Source organism: Vipera ursinii (genome assembly GCF_947247035.1).
Source record: "Vipera ursinii genome assembly, chromosome: 3".
NCBI lineage: Eukaryota > Metazoa > Chordata > Lepidosauria > Squamata > Viperidae > Vipera > Vipera ursinii.
In genome coordinates this window covers 29,972,126-29,993,042 of record NC_139516.1, presented here as the reverse complement: position 1 = coordinate 29,993,042, position 20,917 = coordinate 29,972,126, and the positions used below count along the sequence as shown (strand labels likewise).

At 38.9% G+C, this 20,917-nt stretch overlaps 1 protein-coding gene across 1 annotated transcript in view; it reads right to left on the bottom strand.

The window, feature by feature from the left end:
- NCOA6 (nuclear receptor coactivator 6) overlaps positions 1-20,917 on the bottom strand; it is a 53,234-nt gene that overhangs the window by 7,190 nt on the left and 25,127 nt on the right. Inside the window, exons 8-12 of the mRNA XM_083358436.1 lie at positions 18,582-19,412; positions 14,671-14,817; positions 13,124-14,243; positions 6,017-6,138; positions 1,472-4,444 (exon numbers count right to left, since the gene is read on the bottom strand). Of these exons, the coding sequence (XP_083214562.1) occupies positions 1,472-4,444; positions 6,017-6,138; positions 13,124-14,243; positions 14,671-14,817; positions 18,582-19,412 (5,193 nt within the window). The remainder of the gene's footprint in view (positions 1-1,471; positions 4,445-6,016; positions 6,139-13,123; positions 14,244-14,670; positions 14,818-18,581; positions 19,413-20,917) is intronic.

Genomic DNA, 20,917 nt, shown 5'->3' with positions numbered 1-20,917 from the left:
TATGAAACACTGCCACATATTTCAAAATCCAAACCAATGTCATTAATCTTTAGAGTACAACTTAATTCTCAAATAGTGTTATCCATTATTGCTACAGACTGGGCATATGCACTTGGCATCAGCCAACTAAATTTAAGGAGACTCATTTCAAAATATAGTTACAGAAGTATGAAGGAGGAAGGGAACTTGTAGACCACTGAGTTGAACTCCTGCTCTGTGCAAGAATCCAAAAGCATTGCTGGCAGATGGCTGCTTAGCTTTGGTTTGGGCATACTAAGTGAAAGGAAGTCCATCATGTTCCCCCAAATTTTATGTCAAGCTACTTTTGCAGCTAGGAGGCTTTTCCTAATATTCAACTACAACCCTCAAAACTGTTTCCAATGCTTCAAATAAGAACTTATCAATTATGTATATATACCTGGATGTTTCTTATCCAAACCTTAATAACAACAAATGTGGGAAAGGAGAGAAATTCACGGGAATTCACCACTCCTTGTCTTATATCAGTGATGGCAAACCTTTTAGAGACCGAGTGCCCAAGCTGCAACCCCAAACCCTCTTATGTATCATCGGGTGCCAGGTGGGGGTGCCCCATTGGGTGGGAGTGGCTGTGATGGTAACGGCAGATTGGATGGGACTAAAAAGTTCAATCAATTCCAACTTTGCAAGATCTTTTTTTTTCATGCGAGAAGTTGAAATTGATTGACTGATTGAACCTTTTTTTCCCCCCACACGGCAGCGGAGGCCTAAAGCGAAAAGGTTTTATAAAACCCAGCTGAAGACCTAGGACTAGAGCGACGGTGCGCGTGCCCACAGAGAGAGCTCTGCGTGCCACACCTGTGGCACGCATGCCATAGGTTCACCACCACGGTCTTATATGATGTAAGTAAGTAAAGCACAAGTACAAAGTTGTGCTTTAGGTAAGAAAAGAATCACCAAAGTAGAAAACAAATTTTACATCAATTCAGTTTTCTGTCAGCTGAAGGACTGGTGAAAAACACTAACTCAATCATTTAACTGAATCACAAACTAAAATTCTCTCAATTCTTTCACATTATTCTTCATTTGTATGGATTTTAAAATATTAGTATGTTCCACTGGATATCAACAATAAGAAACAAAGTATGATATGTAAAAATATTTCCCCCAAATTCACTGTAATCATGCTACTTGTTTAATAATGCAGACAATTAATACTGCAGGGCTAGCATTAACAACATGAACTTTCAATTTTGGAGCAGTAGTACGGCTGAATTTTTTTAAACCAGAAATTAAAACAATATTTCATCTGAACTATACATTTTTCATAAAATATCTTCCCCTGCCAATTTGTCCAAAGTTTCAGGTCTCAGACATATGCAAACACAGTAGTCTCTTCCAAATGTTTCTAGTTAAAACTCCTGTATGAAGAATATTAATGAAATGCATTTGTTTTGGAAAGAAAGGCTGAGAAAGTACATTGAATACATACCCATATTACGTGGCAATTCATGGTGGGTTTCCACCTTCTCATCTTCAGATGGAATCCCAACCTGTTCATCTGTTATACTACCAGGGTTACCATTAGTAGTCTGAACTGAAGATATTTCAGACATCACAGGAGTGGTTACTACTGAGAGTACAGTAGTGGAAGGAGTGCCACCTGGTAAACTTAGTGATACTGATGCAGGAACAGTAGCAGTATTACTAACGTTTGAATTACTAGTTCCACAAGTGCTGTGTTTCAAAAGAGTGGAAGCCGGAGCTCCGACAATATTGTCTTCTATTTCTACAGACTGTTCTGCCTCCATGCTGCTAGGAATTGAAACATCTTGTTCCTGGCATTCTATTTCTCCCTCCACAGCATATTGCTCTTCCCCATTATCAAAAACATCTGTGACTTTTTGGCATGCTTTTGTCAGCAAAAACTGACCAATTCTGTCCACCTTGCCTTTTCCCTTAGCATTTGAAACTGGACTTCGCCTGTTGCTGGAAGACGCAGGGCTATGTGCATGAGATGGAGAAACCCCAGCAGCAGCAGACTGTGAGGCTGTTTCTGTGGATGGATCAACAGAGGCACAAGTTTGAGAATGAATCTCCTCTAAACTGAAATCTTTATTTAAGTGACCAGGAGGATGTGAAGAAGTGCTTGAAGTAATAGTTGATGAAGGAGAAGGAAGCCGAGTAGTTGTTGTTAAAGAATTAATAGCCAATGGTCGGTTTGTTGACATACTTGTGACAGCAGTAATAGTCGAAGAGCTAGGTGGAGAAGGCCCAGATGAAAACTTTATATTCTGGGATAAATGTAAAGGACCAACAACTGTAACAGGCTGTGATATTAAACTAGAATTAGTTGTCATTGGGGTTGTAGGAAGTGTATTTGTTTGAGAACCTTTCATAACCTGAATGATTGAGGATGAATTTATAAAAACAGGAGTAATAAATTGAGGCCGAGCGTTAGTTTGAACTGCTGTCTGTTCTTCAGAAGTAAGAACTTTATTACCAGCATTAGGCATGGTGACAACAGTAGACATTAACGTGGGCTGCATATGAGAGGGCAATGATGCTGAAGTGTTAGATGATGATGTAATGGGATTGGAAGTTACAAATACTGTTATTTGATTGGGTGAAATTGATGAAGAAAGAGAAGTAGAACTAATAGGTCTCTGTACCGCTGGAGACATATTTTGAGAAACATTTGAATTTATGTCTCCCAACTCTTGTTGTACCGGAGTTGAACAAGATTCTGTATTTGTAGGTAAGTTTAGGGAACAAATAGGATCTTTATTAGAAGAGGAATCTTGTGGAGGATGGGGTATGCCAGTAACCTTTTTAAATTCATCTCCACAAGTTACTGTGGGAGGCACCTCAACGCCAGGGAGTCCAGAAGATTTGATAGTAACATTAGGGGCTCCAGAATTGTCAAGGAGTTGACTTAATGATGTTGGTGCTTCACGCATAGCTGGAGATAAAATAGTGTTATTTTCTTCTAGACTGGGAAGTTTAGAAGATTCTGCAAGATGCACCTCTCTTTTCTGTTGCTCTTCACGTATCAATATTTTGATTTCTTGACTGGGAACTCCTTTTAATTCAATGTTCTGCTGATCTTTGTTCAGTGGGACAACCTGCACATTTTGGCATATACTACCTTGAGGAACACTTAAGTTTTCCTTGCTATCTTCTGAAATACCAGCCATTACAGATATGGGAATTGCAGGGTTCTGAGCAGCTAACATACTATTATTTTGAAAACTTCCGGGCATAGCTGTTTGCAAAGGTGGGCCAACCATAATATTTCTCTGTAAATCCATGTTCTGCATAAGTGTGGGATTCTGCTGAGAAGTCAGAGCTAATTTAGCTGCTTTTGAATTTTGCCTTCCAGGACTTGGTGTGGTTTTCCTGCTGGATCCAGGACTAGATCTTCTGCTGTTACTTGGACTGGCTCGCTTTGCCCCACTTACATTTGTTTGTTTTCCTGGATTGATAGCCATTGGATCCAACTTGTGGGTCTGGGGGGAAACAAAACTGGATTGGCTATTCATTGTGAGATTTGAGGGTGCTTGGCCAATGGCCTTCAAAGTGGTTGGATTAAGACCCTGTTGATCAAATCCTCTGTTAAGATTAGGTCTGGGGGGCAAAGGAATATTTATCTGAGGAGGAAAGAGACCAGCAATAGAAGCATTGAGCCTCTCTGGAGATAAACTTATTTCTGATGGTTCTGTACTTGGTGGGCGATTATTGGGAGTCTGAGGATAATATGGTCTTGGACTTGCCCTGTTTGGTGTTTTAGGTCTTGATGTTTGTGATGTGGTGGCAATATTTTGAAAATGATGCGAATGTGGGCCTGGAAGAGAATTAGACTGCTGTTGGGGACTTGTTCCTTGGGGAGTTGACATCTGAGGAGGTCCAGGTTTTGGCCCAGCCATCAATAGTTGGTTTTGTGAAACTATTAAATGGGATGCTATAGTGTTCTGAGGACCTGAAACAGATGGCGCTTCCGGTCCATTTCCTTCAGAAACAGAGGAAACTGATGAAACATCTCCCAGTGGAGAGCTGGTAGGGTTCTGTGTATTATCGGTGTAAACCATCTTCCGTGAATTGTTCACTAGAGTTGGATTGTTTGACATTGGAATTCTTTGCTTATCAGGAGATGGAGGCACTATACCAGGACCTTGTAGACTAACCATAACTGGCATGTTGCCTCCCTGCTGCATTGCCATTCTTTGTGTTTCCACATTTAGAGAGCCCCGAGACTGATGGACACTTTGGGAAACGGGAAGCCTGGCCGATTTAGAGTCCTGCTGCATCATGAGCATCATCATCATCTGTTGCTGCTGCTGCTGCTGCGTCTGTTGAGATGTGAGTGGTGGCTGCTGCTGCTGCTGCTGCTGTTGCTGACCATGTTGCAAAAGCTGAGGAGGTATTTGCTGAAGTGATCGTTGTTCAACTGACTGAGATGGGTAGCCTGTAAATGAAAAAGCAATCATTTATCAAAATATGTGAACTGCTGTCAAATTCAGTCTCTTTGTTGCAGCATATAACATTTTTAAATAATAATCATGGGTTAGGCAGGAAGACAAGAAGTTACAATCTCTCGCATTTAAATTGGCACAACAGATAATTAATAAACAGAATGTTAAGTTTATATGAAGAATGGAGAGAAGCTAACTGTGGATTCTTCTCCCTCCCCCAGTATCTCTGGATTGAATTAGGACTGATGCTAATTAAATTAATTGAACAGAAAGAAAAACCCCTAAGTTCACCAAACCTGTCAATTATTTATGATGGAAAAAAAATCTATGAATGCAGAAACCTCTAAGAGATTTCTGTCCATATGAACTAATCAACAGAAATATAAATGAGGCTCAATGTAAAGAAATGCAAGTAGAGGCAATATCCCATCTTACAACTTTTTACATACTATGTACTGACTAATAAGGTCCAACTTACAAATGGCTAACAAGGAAAGATTTTAAGGTCAGCGCACATAGCTCAATGAAAAACATTGTGTTGTTATAGGTCAAAATGAAACAGGTAAATGTTCAATGATACAGTAACTACTGTTAAAGTCATACATAGCTTCTAATGCAGGGGTCAGCAACCTGAAACAGTGAAAGAGCCACTCAGAACCAGTTCCCTCACAAAAGGAAAAACTGGGAGCCGCAAAAAATGTGTTCACATGCGCGTACATGCGCAGAACAGGATTTGACTGAAGAGTGGAGCCAAGGCAAGATATGCACCTACCCTGCATATTTGAATTGATTGGTTGAACTTTTTTAGTCCCACTTTTTTTTTTTTTTGGACTGCACATGGCAGAGGACTGGGAGCCGCAGGAGACGGCTGAAAGAGCCGCATGAGGCTCCAGAGCCGCGGGTTGCAGACCTGTGTTCTAATGTAACAACATTAGGAATGTAACTAGTGTAACTATTATGGTATGAATAAGACTAAGAAAAGTAATTAAGATAATAAAGCAGCTGCAGCATCTTTTGAAATCTTGTGGTGCTGTTTAGAAAGACTACTAAGAAAAATAATAAACATTTATTTTTCTCACTCTTCTTCATACTATCAGTATTGAAATATGGAGTTAACCAATCACTTTAATTAGCACTTAAGTCAGAAAATATTTCTGTACTTGAGGCATATCTAACCTACAGAATGTGTTAGTATGTGAACAGTCATTGACCAAAAGAGAATTAGATAGATTCTCAGAAAGCGGTAGCCTAGTATAGGTTAATAATGAATGTTGATTGTAACTGTGAAATATATAATAGGAGAATTTATTTTTCAAATATTGTTACCTAATTCCAGACAATAATTTTTTGAATTATCAGTTGTTTATGAGTGGGGACCGTAATGCTGGAAGAAAACTTTTATTTTCTACTTGTTTATGGACCATTTTGCTGTGCTCCTAACAAAGAACAGCATTTGATCCAGTGTCTAAAAGGGTTTGAAATAGCAGGGAAATAAGATTTAGGATCTTTGCAAAATATATTATTGAATATACCAAATATATTTATTATAAAAATATGTTTATCACCTGTTGGCCTGTTTGTGAAGTCCGAAAGTTTATGTCCACTGTTATCCAAATTTATACCTTGCTCTCCTGGCAATGGTGGCTGTTCCGCTTCTTCAAGGCCAACTGGGCGTGATTCTGAAGAACTAAGAACAGAAACATGCATGACTAATGCAAATTTAATACTTATTTTAACTTTATGAATATATTCTATGTTTATCAATACAGAAATATATCTGTTTAAACCTTAGCAAGAGCCAATTTGGTGTAATAGTTTAAGGCACCAGGCTACAAACCATGAGTTCTAGCCCCATCTTAGGCATGAAGCCGACTGAGTGACTAAGCCAATCACTCTTTCTCAGCCCTAGGAAGAAGGAAATGGCACTTCTGAAAACCTCCCCAAGAAACTGCAGGGGCTAGTTCAGGCCGTTGCCAAAGTCAACACTAATTTGAATGCACAACAATAAAAAAGTAAATTATAAATTAATTTTAATTGATTTCTTATTAGACCTAAGAAATGTCATCTTTGCCTAGTTGTTGTTAATACAATTCAGTGTATTCTCTTCATTAACTTTGGTTCATTCAACATAAGATTACAAAAGTAATTTTTCACATGCTTTCCTTAAATCTCAATTGTATTGTTTCTTCTTCAAACCAAATTCCCTTTCTCCTAATTAACACAGCATCTATACCACTACGAAAGCCAGTTTAGTACAGTGGTTAAATCATCAGGCTAAAAATCACCAGACCATGAATTCTAGTTCTGCCATAGGCAAGAAGCCAGCTGGGTGACCTTTAATCCATCTCTCTCAGTCCTAAGAAGATGAAAATGAAAAACCACTTCCCAAGAAAAATCTAGCGACTAGTCCAGGAAATTGCCAGGAATGTCTAAAAGTACAAAATAAAAGTACAAAATGAACAAACAAAGCAAAGGTCACCCTATATATTAGACAATCTTTTTATGTACAGTTCATGCTTTTTTTGGTTTTTTGTGGCTAAAGTCAATAGGCAGGACACAGTCTATCATTTCTTCTGGGCGGATGACATCAATTTCTGAGCTGTTTGCTTTACTGCTATACCTTATAACAGCCCTTCTCAGATGGTCTTCCACAAGAGGTCACTAGGGGTTCTCTAAGAGCTCATGATTGAATTTTTTCTTTGAACTTTCAGCACTTCACAATGCTAGCACTTAAAGTGGTGGAAATTTTTACACCCCACAATTCAGCTACTGCCTGTCAGTATTTTGTTTTTTTTAAAAAAAATTGTAAAACATGGATTACATAGATTTGACTTGAATTCTACTGTGAAGTCTTTATATTTTTTTTGCTATTTTTACACTGAGGTTTCCTTGAGAACTGAACTTTGTTTCAAAGGATGCTCCTGAGTAAAAAGGTTGAGAAAGATTGCTTTATAGCTATACTTTGACATTTGGGGCCAGGCATAGTTTTTATATGTAAATGTTACTGAAAGGGTTAGCTGAATACAGTAGCTAGTTTAATGGACATATTAACTTTTGTGACGCAGTACTCTTAAAACAGGTAGAAAATTAGATGTGAGTTGCATGAGTTCTAATATTTACTGCTAAAAACCAGCTATTGCATATATTAAATTAATAAATGGCACTCTGCATATAAGGCAATATATATTTTACCCATTATTTTATTTTGCACCATAACTTAGACTGCTAAATTAATCTGAGCTTTTGAATAACATTTAAGCAATTGCTCTTCTTTTTTTACTTTTTTTAAAAAAATTGTACATGTTTATTATTAGGCTTTTGATTTCCAAACATAGCCCTTTGGGAAGAAAAACTGAGATAAAGCTGTCCTAAGCAAATGCTAGCACGTCAGGGGATGCAGAAAGCATCCATCAGCAGGAGACTGAATCTTCCCTTCCCATGAGCTCTACTGATACATTTTCTTCAGTGGAAACAATCTAAATAAAAATCTTCAATATGATACATATGATGATGTAAAAAATGTGGGAAGAGGATAATAGACTAATTAATAAAAAACGACTTTGGAAGTAGGAATAATTATCACTTTGGAAAAATAAGTGTTTCTACCTGATCTGTAGTAATGGTTCATTCCTTACCTAATTTTTTCTTAATGTATTTGTCATTTTAATGTTTTATATTGTTTTTATCAGGTTTTAATCTGCCAGGTTGCTTTTAGCGAGATGAGCAGCATATTAATTTCAATTAATAAATTCCATGTGATGTTTTTATTTTTATGAACCAAGTGATTTGATTTGATGACATTTGAAAAGTATCAAATTGCATTTTTCTTTTGCTATCTTTTGTTTTTTAAGTAAAAGTATGTAACCTTTGTGTCAGAAAATTGTCTTTTTACTGTGGGAATGTTGAGTAAATACAAGTCACACACACACACACACACACACACGTCTCCTGGTAGTCTTGCTCAGTGTAATGATAAATCATGTAAAAAGAATTTTATTTATTTTTGTTTTATTGGTTTATTTGAATTTATTTGTTTTAGTGCATTTGTATCCTGCCTTTTTTCCCTATCAGAAACACAAGATGGCATACCTGGAGATGTCAGCTGCCCAGGTACTGGTGAGACCTAGTTCAACTTAGATTCCGTAGGGTGGCTGCTTCAAGCAGTCTGGTTTTTCTGCATTTTGTAATGGCAAAATGACAGTAATCCTTTCACTGCTGAGATAACTATAATGCTACAGGAAGTCAATTCACAACTATAATAAAGCCTGGAATTACAGTTGTAAGTCACAGTGGTCATTAGGTGGATCACCATCTGACCACACCAAATTTTACAATTTTTTTGTGGCAGTTGTTAAGCGAATGCAGCAATCATGAAACAAACCCATTTTAGCAAATGGGCAAGGGCTTTTTTGCCAGAAACCAGAAGTAAAGGCTGGTTTCCATCAAAAAATGCTGAAAATCAAGTTATGTGGCCAACAAAGGCTGTAATGGCAATAAATGAAGGCCGATTGCCCATGTGATTGTGGGAGTGGGACGTACAACTGTCAGAACTTTGAAATTGGGTCATAAGCATCTCTGGGGAGGTCTGTCGTAATTTTGAACAGTTGCTAAGTGACTGCTCGTAAGCTGAGGACCACATATAGTGGGTTTTGAATCCTATCTCTACAGTAGGAACCATTAACACTTCATCCTTTCTTCAAACTTTTTCTTTGAAACTTCAGGACAATAACCCCATTCATCCCTCCCAGCTGCCTACAAACCAAACTTAGTACTCTTGTATTTATTTTCTTAATTCTGACTAAATAGAACAGCTTATGTATATTCTATATATCAATTTATGCTGAAATTCTGTAACTAAGATCTTAAGTCACAATATTATTTTCTGATTAATAATCCCATGGTGGAACTATAATGGTAATATAGCTTCACATTTATTAATTCACCTGTAGCTAATAAATGGATTGATGATAATATTATGAGCATAATATGATCATCATCACATTAGGGGTTTTTTATTTTCTTTCTTTCTTACTAGGCTACTATAAATCAGATAAGATGAAGTTCTTGTTGATAAATGCCCTGGAATAGTATTTAGATTAATATGGCATTAAATTTCCCTTTAAAAATCAGGTATGAAGTATGCTCTTGCTTTCATGAAAATTTCTAGAGATATAAGAGATGTTAGTGAGTAGAAGACTTGATATACTAACTATAATCTATTTTGAACAGATAATTTAATAGTATTCATTTTTTGTGAATTATTGGATGACTGCAATGCATTATATGAGGGACTATCTGTGAAACATGTTCTAAAACTTAAATTACTCCAAAATAACACCATCAAGTTAACAGCTGTGACTCGCTAAATCCTGGCTGGAATCATTTTGTTATTTAATCACTAAAACTCTCATTTAAAAAGGCTCATTGAACAGCACAAATTGGTAAGTATAAAGATATTTTACTGAGGAACCTGAAGAACCACTCTGATGCCTTTGTGTGTATTATACTAGATTAAAATCTACAAATCTATGCAGTAAACCAACTGAATTTAATGGCATTTTTGAATAAATGTATATCGGATTGTGCCTTGAATTGTTTCTTCTTACTGTAATCAGTACTTCAGTGTGTATAATTAGCCCATGCAGGCACAGGATTGCTGGTGCTTTTCCACTAGAACAGGGGTAGGCAACCTTGGCTCTTTTATGACTCGTGGACTTCAACTCCCAGAATTCCTGAGCCAGCCATGCTGAGGGAAAAGGGAGAGGTTTCCAAGCTGAGCCATGCTGGCTCAGGAATTCTGGGAGTTGAAGTCCACGAGTCATAAAAGAGGCAAGGTTGCCTACCCCTGCACTAGAAGAATGCTTATTTATTTGCTTGTTTGTTAAATCTATTTGCTGCCTATCTCATCATAGGGCTACTCTAGGCAGTTACAATAAAAAGGAAGAAAAATTGAAATGTAAATAGAACAGAAGTAAAATAATAGAACAATAAAGAAAACAATGACAGAGGAACACAACGAGAATAAATACATCAATATGATAACCAAAAAGATGAATGGGTAGAGGGCAGAGAACAAGGGGGGGTGGGGGTGGAATCTGCCATCAATCTAACAGCCAGTTCCAATGTGGAACTCCTCATTTGATCCCCAGGCTAACTGGCAGAGCCACATCTTCAGACTCTTGCAGAAGGGTAGGAGGGTGGGGATGGATCTCATCCTAGAAAGTAAGATGTTCCAAAGGGCAAGTGCTGCAGCAGAGAAGGCTCTTCTTCTGGATCCCGCTAGCTGAAGATCCAAAATAAGCCTTCTCTGCTTGTACAAGCGGGATGAGACAATTCATCAGGGAGCTGGACCCAGGAAATAAAAGGCTTTAAAAGTCATATATAACATCTTGAACTGCACTTGGAAGCAGCCCAGTAGCAAGTAAAGTTTGAAGAGAAAAGGTGTAATATGTGTCATCCTCTGGGGCTCAAAGACTGCTCTCACTGCTGCACTTTGCAGCAGATAAAGCTTCTGAATGGATTTCAAGGGTAGCCCCATGAGAGAGCACTGTAGTAGTCCAGGTGAAAGATGAGAATGGCTTGAGTAACTGAGCACAGAGAGTCATGATCCAGGAAAGCCACAACTGGTGCATAAACCAGAGCTGTGCTAAAACTCTTCTGGTCATGCATGTCACCTGCTCTTTGAGCAGAAGAAATGAGTCCAGAAGAACCTCCATGTTGCAAATTGGGTCAGAATAGGGTAGTGCAACCCCATCCAAAACTAAGGATGACAAACACATGAATCCTGACGCTCTGTGCACCCAAAGCCACTCGGTTTTGCCAGGTCTTTTTCAGTCTCAATCTGTTGTCCTTAACTTCCTAACCTCTCTCCATATTTCATAAATTGACTCTGGAGGTTTTGGGGGAACAAAGGAAAAAGACTGTATCGAAGCATAACTGGTTCCTTTTCTCATACAATTTGTATCTATGTATTTTCTTTTATACATTTAAACATTTTCCTGAGAAGGGTCCAGTATGTTTCACCAGATTCTCAAACGCAACCATGGGACAAAAAGATTAAGAATTGCTGCCTCTAAGGACTGCTTTTTACAATTCTTCCCATTAAAAGAAATCAACCAACACATTACTTATAAAAAAATACAACAGTCTTTCATATCAAAATAGCATAATCAATTTTTCCAATAATTCTTTTAAAAAAAACTATTAACCAATCTAACTTTTTTCTAATTATATTTTCAATTTTTATTTTCTATCTTCTTTCAACAAACATTTCCCCAGTTTTTCTGCAAGTTTTTATTCAGATAATAATAGCCAATATTTCTTTCCACGCAGAGATCTTTGAAGTGAATCATTATAGTATGATATAATAAGTCTTCAAAAAGAATAGAGCAATGAGCAGGACCAGGAATTTCATATAGATAATGGTGTAACAAAGTCTGCAGAATGGCCTTTCAGGTTTGCACACATGAAATTGCAGGTGGCCAACACATTAACAGGTATATAGTGATATCCATGATTTGCCTAAAACACATTACCCCTTCTTTAGAAAATTAAACTTGTAGGAAATCAACCAATTTGTCTAAACTCTGCCTCAAATTTAATTCCATTTGTACATATATAGTTGGAAATTTGCATTGTACTATATGAGGGAATTATATACAATACAATTGCTGCGTCAACTAGATCCAAACTAATGCTTTGGATACAGTCAATATATGTGGATAAGAACTATTTTTGTTATTGGTGTGGTAGAACTTAAATGAACATTTTAAATTATTAATCAAGAGAGAATAAATCTACTACTCAGTGTAAATTGGCGGAAAATGTAAAAAGAAAATGATTACATATTTCTGTTACTCTAATCCCAAAGCACTAATAACTATTACTTGTCCCATCAAAATTCCTATATATATTATTATGCAGTTAATCCACTTTAATGCCACAGTGCTGTTTAGTTAGCTTGAGTTGGCCTACCAGCTTTTTTTCAGATCAAAAAGAAAATTCATATTAATTATGAAGATATTAATGCAAATATGTATTCTACCCCTCCAGAAGTGGCTACTGGCTTGTTTGCAGAACTGCATAATGTTTTTACTCCTATTTTCTGTAGTTTTACTTTAGTTTGTAAAGTGCTCTTATTTTTAAATATTTTGATGAGGGTCATAATAATGATAATGATATATTGGGGCAAAAATAAAAAAGAATACTGAATAGCTGCAATCTAATATTGGTGAGTGCATTTTGATTTAAATGTTTATAGTTATAATCCTATAGAAATAAAGTATCCCCGTTATTAGATTCAATTATCTTCTCTCCTTGTCTGAAATACTGAACTGAAATCCTGAGTAATGAAGATGTTTGAAATACAAACACGTATTTAATTTTGGATGATAACTTAAGACTTTCGTTAGCATTCCTTTCTGTGATTACTTCTGAATCACTCTTATATCAGTTTGCCTCTGGAATGAGGCAGCATTTATGGCACAAGTTCTTGAGTTTAACCACTAACATAAATATACAAATTGTTGTTAATTATTTCTTCAATCCTTAAATATGTTGATCACAAAACTGTTATTGCTTTGATATTTAAAAATTCTTAAAACAGCCCAAACTGAATACTATGTTCAACTGAAAAATAAACTTTATGTAGAAAACAAAAATCTTAAACCTACTTAATTTGTTCTGTTTGCTGATTATTTTTCTTCTTTCTTGGAGGCTTTTTCTTCTTCGGTTTATTGGCATTTTGATTGTTCTGTTTGTTGTTCACACCAAAATGTCCTGCAGATATATCACTCTGTAGCAAGTTTACCAACAATGGACTTGTTAATGTGACATCTTTATTGACAGGAAAACCTGGATTTTGTGCACAGGAAATCTGATTCCCATTTTGGTTTCCACTAAAAGGGGCATTGAAAGGCATCCCATGTCCAGCAAATTGGTTTCCTGGTGTGTTGCTGTTTCCCTGCATCCCTTGCAAGTGTGGAGGTACTATGTTTCCTTGTTGCATAGAAACTTCAGGTAGCATTTGTGTCAAATTCACATCATTGTTGGCTGTAGTGGTGTTATCACCCAGCTGTTGAGACATATGAGGGACAGGTCCTGTAGGTCTCAAAACCTGTCCCTGAATCCCCATTACCTGAGAAGGATTACTATTTACAGAGCTCTGTTGAGTCATCATCTGCCCTGTGAACTGCACCATATTTCCCTGTAAATTGGGAGTTGGTCCTCTCATCATCTGAGCTGGCCCCGTCATAACATTAGACTGGCTTTGAGGATTGAAGGGCTGTTTATTTCCTTGCATTTGATTGGTCATCATCTGCTCCATCATTGAATTTTGCTGCAGCAGCACCTGACCTTGAGGTCCCATAATCTGATTATGTGCACCCATCACTTGTTGGCCTTGTTGGGGAATCATTTGTTTCGGTGGAGTCATCTTTTGCTGTGATGGACCAAGATTTTGATTTTGAGAAGCTACCATCATCTGGCCCTGTGGCATGAGTTGAGCTCTAGAAAGTATCATCTGATTTTGAGGATTTAGAGACCCCTGAGGCTGTATGCTAACCATCTGTCCTTGAGAGGATATTATTTGTTGGTGCATCCCCATTAACTGAGATTGTGGTCCTTGTGGAGGTTGTCCCTGCATGTTGCTTATATTAACTTGTGGAACTCCATTGGTATTTGTCTGTTGACTGTTTACATTCCCATGAAGTCCAATTAAATTGGTCTGCATCATGTTCGATGGACCATGCTGAACTTGTAATTGATTCTGGGGAGGACCATTTCCTTGACCACCTTAAAAATATTTAAACTGAATTAATACAAATACATATAACTTAAAAAACAATAATAACTCAATACAATCAAGACCTGAAATATATAGTAGGAAGGTTGAAATAAAATAGATTTCTAATATTTATTTTATACTAATATTTGTGTAATAACACAAAATGAAAATATGCAGCTTTAAAATGCAACAGATTGGTCAACTGGGGAAAACCAAATAACAGAATGCTAAAATTTCTGAAACCAATTATTTCTCTGCATTTATCTCCTTTACTTTATAAGTTGACAGTTGTTATACATTATATAATACAAAATGTTGTTTTGTTTTCAACTATAAATAGCTGTTAGTCACAACCGTAGCCAAAACTACATCTCCATTACAGTAGCTGCCACGCTCTAGAAAACAAAACAAGTAATCCAACAAAACATAACAGACCTGTATGCTGCACACTTTGACTTGCTTGCAGTTGGGTTGTGCCACCATTTGCAGGTGTGCCTGGTGTTGCAGAAGGCACCTGACTTTGCATGAAATTCTGATTTGCTTGCCCTGTAGTAAAGCCAGTTGGAAGACGTTTGGGCATTCCTGGACAGAAAAAAATGTTCATTTGAAGATTTTTATTAATATTAACCAATACATTCTAGTACTAAGAGAAGAAAAAGAATGGAAAGGCATCTGGAAATTAACCTACGAAAAACAATATATGACTAAAAATTTAACAAGTAATAATAATTGCTTTTAATACTGAAAGAGGAACAAGGTAATGGGTTCAACATATACAGAAAGAATGTGAATTATCACAATCCCGTTAGAAAATATAACACCCATTTATATATTATATGTAAGACACAGAGTATTGTGTCTTATATATAATACATGTAAAAAGCTTAAAAAGATGTGGGATCTTATCCCCTGGAAAATTATAAACAGTGGCCAGGGATCTGGTAGGAATGAAAATCAGACTTCCATGGTACTTAGTTACAGGGTAGCTTTTCTTAGAAGAGAAGGCAAAGCCCAGAAAAACCAAAATCTCAGACAGAAAAGAGTTTCAGAGAGATATTAGAAAAAACGATATGTAGTATTACACACCCCTTCATGGATTACTGCCTTGTCATGGCGAAGGGGCTTGCGTAATTCAATGAAGCTATGAGCTATGCCATGCAGGGCCACCCAAGACGGACAGGTCATAGCAGAGAGTTCTGACAAAACATGATCTAGACAGCACACTAAAAAGCAGAGACATCACCCTGTCAACAAAAGTGCGTATAGTCAAGGCTATGGTCTTCCCAGTTGCAATGTATGGCAGTGAAAGTTGGACCATAAGAAAGGCTGAGCGCCAAAGAATTGAGGCCTTTGAACTATGGTGCTGGAGAAGACTCCTGTGAGTCCCTTGGACTGCAAGGCGATCAAACCGGTCAGTCCTAGAGGAGATCAACCCTGACTGCTCTTTAGAAGGCCAGATCCTGAAGCTAAAACTCAAATACTTTGGCCACCTGATGAGAAGGAAGGACTCACTGGAGAAGAGCCTAATGCTGGGAAAGATTGAGGGCAATAGAAGAAGGGGACGACAGAAAATGAGGTGGCTGGATGGAGTCACTGAAGCAGTAGGCGTGAGCTTAAATGGACTCCAGAAGATGGTGGAGGACAGGAAGGCCTGGAGGAACGTTGTCCATAGGGTCGCGATGGGTCAGACACGACTTCGCAGCTAACAACAACAACAGTATTACACAACATGTGTCAACGCTGCTAACATCAAATGTTATTGCTTGACAAGAGATGAAGAAGTAGCCATTTGAAAAGCCCATACGTCCGGAAATTTGACAACATGTTTGAAGAGGCTGGAATGATGGAAAATAAAGAAATTCTTCTAAAAGATCTCTGAACACAGAAGGGGTTTCAGTCTCAAGTATAGAAAATATTCCCTACTTACAACAATACTAGATGATAATTAAACCAGCACACTCTAATTGGAAGGTGACAAGAATTGATGAAAGAATCAGACATGATTCTAATTAAATTACGTCAGCAAAGCACACAGTGGTCAACAGTTTGGAAGAATTCAAACTACATTCCAATTCCAAAAAAAGGAGGAGACTTAGCAGTGTATCTAAATTATCATACAACATTCCAAATGTCACATGCCAGCAAAATAATGCCTAAAATCATCCAAAACAAGTCAGAGCCCTAAATGGAAAAGGAGATACCAGATATTCAAGCTGGCTTTAAAAAAGACCAAGGAACATCTGATGTTATTACTGAGGCACAGTAGATAATTGGAAAAACCCAAAGAATATAAAAAAGAAGTCAGTATATACTTCACTACAGAAAGCCTTTTGTGTCAATCAGGTCAAGCTGTGGAATATACATAACAGATGGCTATGAAGAAAATCTATCTACGTGGCCAGTAAAAGTTGACACCAACTTGATGGCACACAATCAAGAAGTAGTTAAGGAAGACTAGTTTTTTTCTCAAAATAATTTACTTTAAAGCAGCAAAGATCCACATTCACCAGATACTCTTTTCTTTTCTAGAGAGCTCTAAAAAAATGCATATAAAGTCCATTGTGAAATGCAAATGAGAAAAATTGGACACATGTATGTAGATATTAATTATGCAACAGGTTGTTTTACAGGAAATTAATTTTAATAAGTATTTAATTCAATTAATATTAATTTATATGATTAATGAAATTTTTGTCCTAATCCTGCATCTTTTTTGGCACAGGTTCTGATTATTATGCATAGTGCATACAGACGCACACACACACCTATACAGTATTGTGCAAATGTAGGCAGTTGTGCAAAAATGCTGTAAATTAAGAATGTTTTCAGAAATAGAAGTATTATAGTTTATTTTTGTCAATTAACAAAATGGAAAGTAAACGAACACAAGTGAAATCCAAAACAAATCAATATTTGGTGTGACCAGCCTTTCTCTTCAAAACAATATCAATTCTTCTACGTACACTTGCAGAAGTTTTGAAGGAATCCAGCAAGGTTCCAAACATCTTGGAGGACTAACCACAGATCTTCTGTGGATGTAGGTTCCCTCAGATCCTTCTGTCTCTTCATACAATACCCAACAGACTTAATGATGTTGAGATCAGGGCTCTGCAGGGGCCAAACCATCGGTTCCAGGCCTTCTTGTTCGTTATGCTAAAGATAGTTCATAATGACATTGGATGTATGCTTGGGCCACCGTCTTGCTGCAGAATAAATTTGGAGCCAATCACACGCCTTCCTGATGGTATGGCATGATGGATAAGTATCTGTCTTTATTTCTCAGCATTAAACACACTGTTGACCAAATCTCCAAGTCCATTTGCAGAAATGCAGCACCAAGCTTGCAAGGAACCTTCACCGTGCTTCACTGTTGCCTGCAGGCACTCATTATTGTACCGCTCTCAAGCCCTTTGGTGAACAAATTGCCTCCTGCTATAGCCAAATATTTCAGATTTTGACTCATCAGACCCAAGCACCTCCTGCCATTTTTCTACGCCCCAATTCCTATGTTTTCATGCATAGTTGAGTCACTTGTTGAGCCTTGTCTTCGCATCAGAAGTATGGCTTTTGGTCTTCTTCCATGAAGACCACTTCTGGCCAGACTTCTCTGGACAGTAGATAGGTGTACCTGGGTCGCACTGGTTTCTGCCACTTGTGCTGATAGCACTCCTGGATATCTTCTGGTGTCAAAAGGAGGTAAGCATGATGTAAGCACCAAATATTGATTTGATTTGGATTTCTCTTCTGTTCATTTATATCCCATCCTGCTAATTAATCAACTATTAATACTTCTATTTCTAAAAGGATTCTTAATTTTAGCCCAACTGCCTAACACTGGATAGGTGGGATTGTATTATATATATCTTCTTTTCCTCAAACACAGATGCACATTAGTTGTGAGAAAAAAAAATGTCCAGCACTGCTTTCAGCTGGAATTGGCAACTCTTCAGTTGATAAGGCATAGAAATTAGACACTGCATATTATTCAGCAGTTTGTGTCTTTTCAGGGGTTTGTGTCTTTACAGGATTTATATGGCTTCATATAATGGGTCTAGGTGGTTCACAACACTCCATAAAACCATGGTTAAAAATAGAAGTACCCTTTTTCCCAAGCACAAGACTAAACATCTGCGCAGCTCAATCACAATTCATGTAATTTTTCTTTGGGGTAAAGATCATTTTAAATCCATCATTTATCTGTTGTGCAGATGCAAAACAACTTCTACAGGTATACTTCTGGCATTTATTATCTCATATATAATGCTTTATGATGATTCAGATGAAGTTACAACACATCAATTTACTATAAAAATACACAAACATTTTTCCTAAATATGATAACTTACCACCAAGCCCAGGATGCAGACCCTGTGGACCCTGGTTTTGCTGCTGCATCACCATGAAATTAGAAGGTACATTTCCCTGCTGTACCATAGGGTTACGGCCAGGAGAATTTACAGATTGTTGGAATCCCTGGGGGAGAGTATTAGCTTGGGGGGCCCTTGGTCCCATCTGCTGTTGTGCTTGATTAACTGTTGGTGAAGAGGCAGGAGAACCCTGCTGAAAAGATGAGGGAGAGGATGCAGGAGACTTGCTGGACAGGTGGGACTGTTGTAGTGGAGTAGGAACCCGTGAGGGTCCTCCCTGAAGACTCTTCATTTGAGGAGCAGTAAATTGAGCAGAGTTGTTCATTTGAGAAAAGTTTGGATGTGCTTGAGAAGCTTGTTGGCTTCCAAATGGATATGGGGGCGGAGGGTGAGCAGGTGTTTGTACTGTTGCCAATGAGGGTCTGGTTTGGATTTGCTGCTGCATTTGCCCAGGCAAAGGGGTCTTTTTCCAACCCTGGTTAACTGTCAATGCACCTATTGTTCCTTGGGATGGAGGAAGTTGAGCTGTTCCAGAAGGTACCTGGTTCCAACCAGGAGGAGGAACTGGAACTGGAGCTGGGGTTGTAAATGAAGGTCGAATGCCCTGTTGTTGTTGTGGAGGAGGAGGGCGTGGATGCAGTTGTTGCTGTGGCTGAATCTGCTGCTGAGCTTGCATCTGCTGAAAATTGCCTGGATTTATTTGCCTATTAACAGGAACTGACTGTACAGAATGGAGCTGAGGCATCACAGAGCCAGATGGATGATTCTGCTGTTGGACAGTGAGGCTTGATAAAAGTGGATCTGCTGTATCTATGAAAATAAAAATAAAAAAGGAAATTCATTGGTAACTAGCTCCATACAAGTAGCAGCAGAACAAACATATGTCCCAATGATTATTTGGAGGAACAAGCACAGTCCATCTTCTTTTATATAAATTGCCTTTTTAGTAGCATTCTTCAGTAATTTTTCACTCAAATTTTATGGTATCAGAGGTTAACAATGATATAAAATGTATAAATATTTGAAAATTCAAAAGCTAATGCTCACTCTACTCAAAAAAGGTTTCTTCCAAATTCTTGGACCCATCATTTCTAGCAATGTTCTCTAGAGCAGGGCTTTTCAACCGGTGGTATGCGTACCACTGGTGGTACACGAGCACCTGGCTGGTGGTACGCGGCATTGCCTTCCTCACACCTGCCTCCTCCCCCCCCCGCTCCTTACCAGCTCACTTGCTGCCGGAAAACATGCTGCTTGCCAGAAGCCTGCAGGCGAAGAGCACAGGCTCAGAGTGAGGCCCCACCCTCCCCTTGGACTCATTGTCAGCAACCTTCCCCCAGAAGCAAGCCTGAGCCTGAAGGGGACAGAGACATCCTTGTCAGGTAGGTGTTCATTTTCTTTTCCTCCTCCCTCTCCTTCTTTATGGAGGGGAAAGCAAAGTGGCAATGAGTCCCCAGCAGCAGGTGGGAATCAAGGCCCACATTTTTTTTCTGATCCGCGCCAAGGTAGGCGAAGCGATCAGAATGTGGAGGGAAAAACGTGCCCACCTGACTCCCTCCCCCCTCCACTGTTGGTGACTCTGTACAGCTGGCCCCGACCTCCGCCAACTCGAGTCCGTCAGCGGAGGTCAGGGCCGGTGGTACAGTCGTCAGCTGATCAGCGGCCCTGTGTACGCGTCCTCTCGGGCCCATGGGAGCTCTGGTGACTCCGTAAGGCTGGCCCCGACCTTCACAAGTGGAAATCGATGGAGACTGCCAGGAGCACAAGATCGGCGTTTCTCAGCCCGCGCTGATCTTGCGCTCCTGACAGTCTCCCTCTCTTTGTTTCAGCTTGCTTTCTGTTGATCAGCATGTGCTGAGAAACGCCGATTCCCTCTGCTGCGCCGTCCCAATTGCTTTCCTTGCAGCAAGTATTTACTGGCCTCACTTAGCAACCTCAAGCTCCCAGAGAAGAGAGGGAGGGAGGAGGGAAGGGGAGGAGGGAGGGGGAGATAGGAGGGGACAAAGAAGGTAAGAAAGGAAGGAAATAAGGACAATGGGAGAGAGGGAGGGAAGAAGGGCACCCACCCCATCCCACCCCCCTCCACCAGAAACCCATGGATTCCCCCCGCACACACACACAGGCACCCTGTAACCTGAGGGAGGGAGGGAGGGAGGGAGGGAGGGACAATGGAAGGGAGGAAGGGAAGGAGGAAGGGACAAAGGAGATAAGAAAGGAAGGAAAGAAGGGACAATGAGAGAGAGGGAGGGATGGAGGGCACTCACCCCAGTCCCACCTCCCTCCACCAGAGACCCATGGATTCCCCCCACACAGGCACC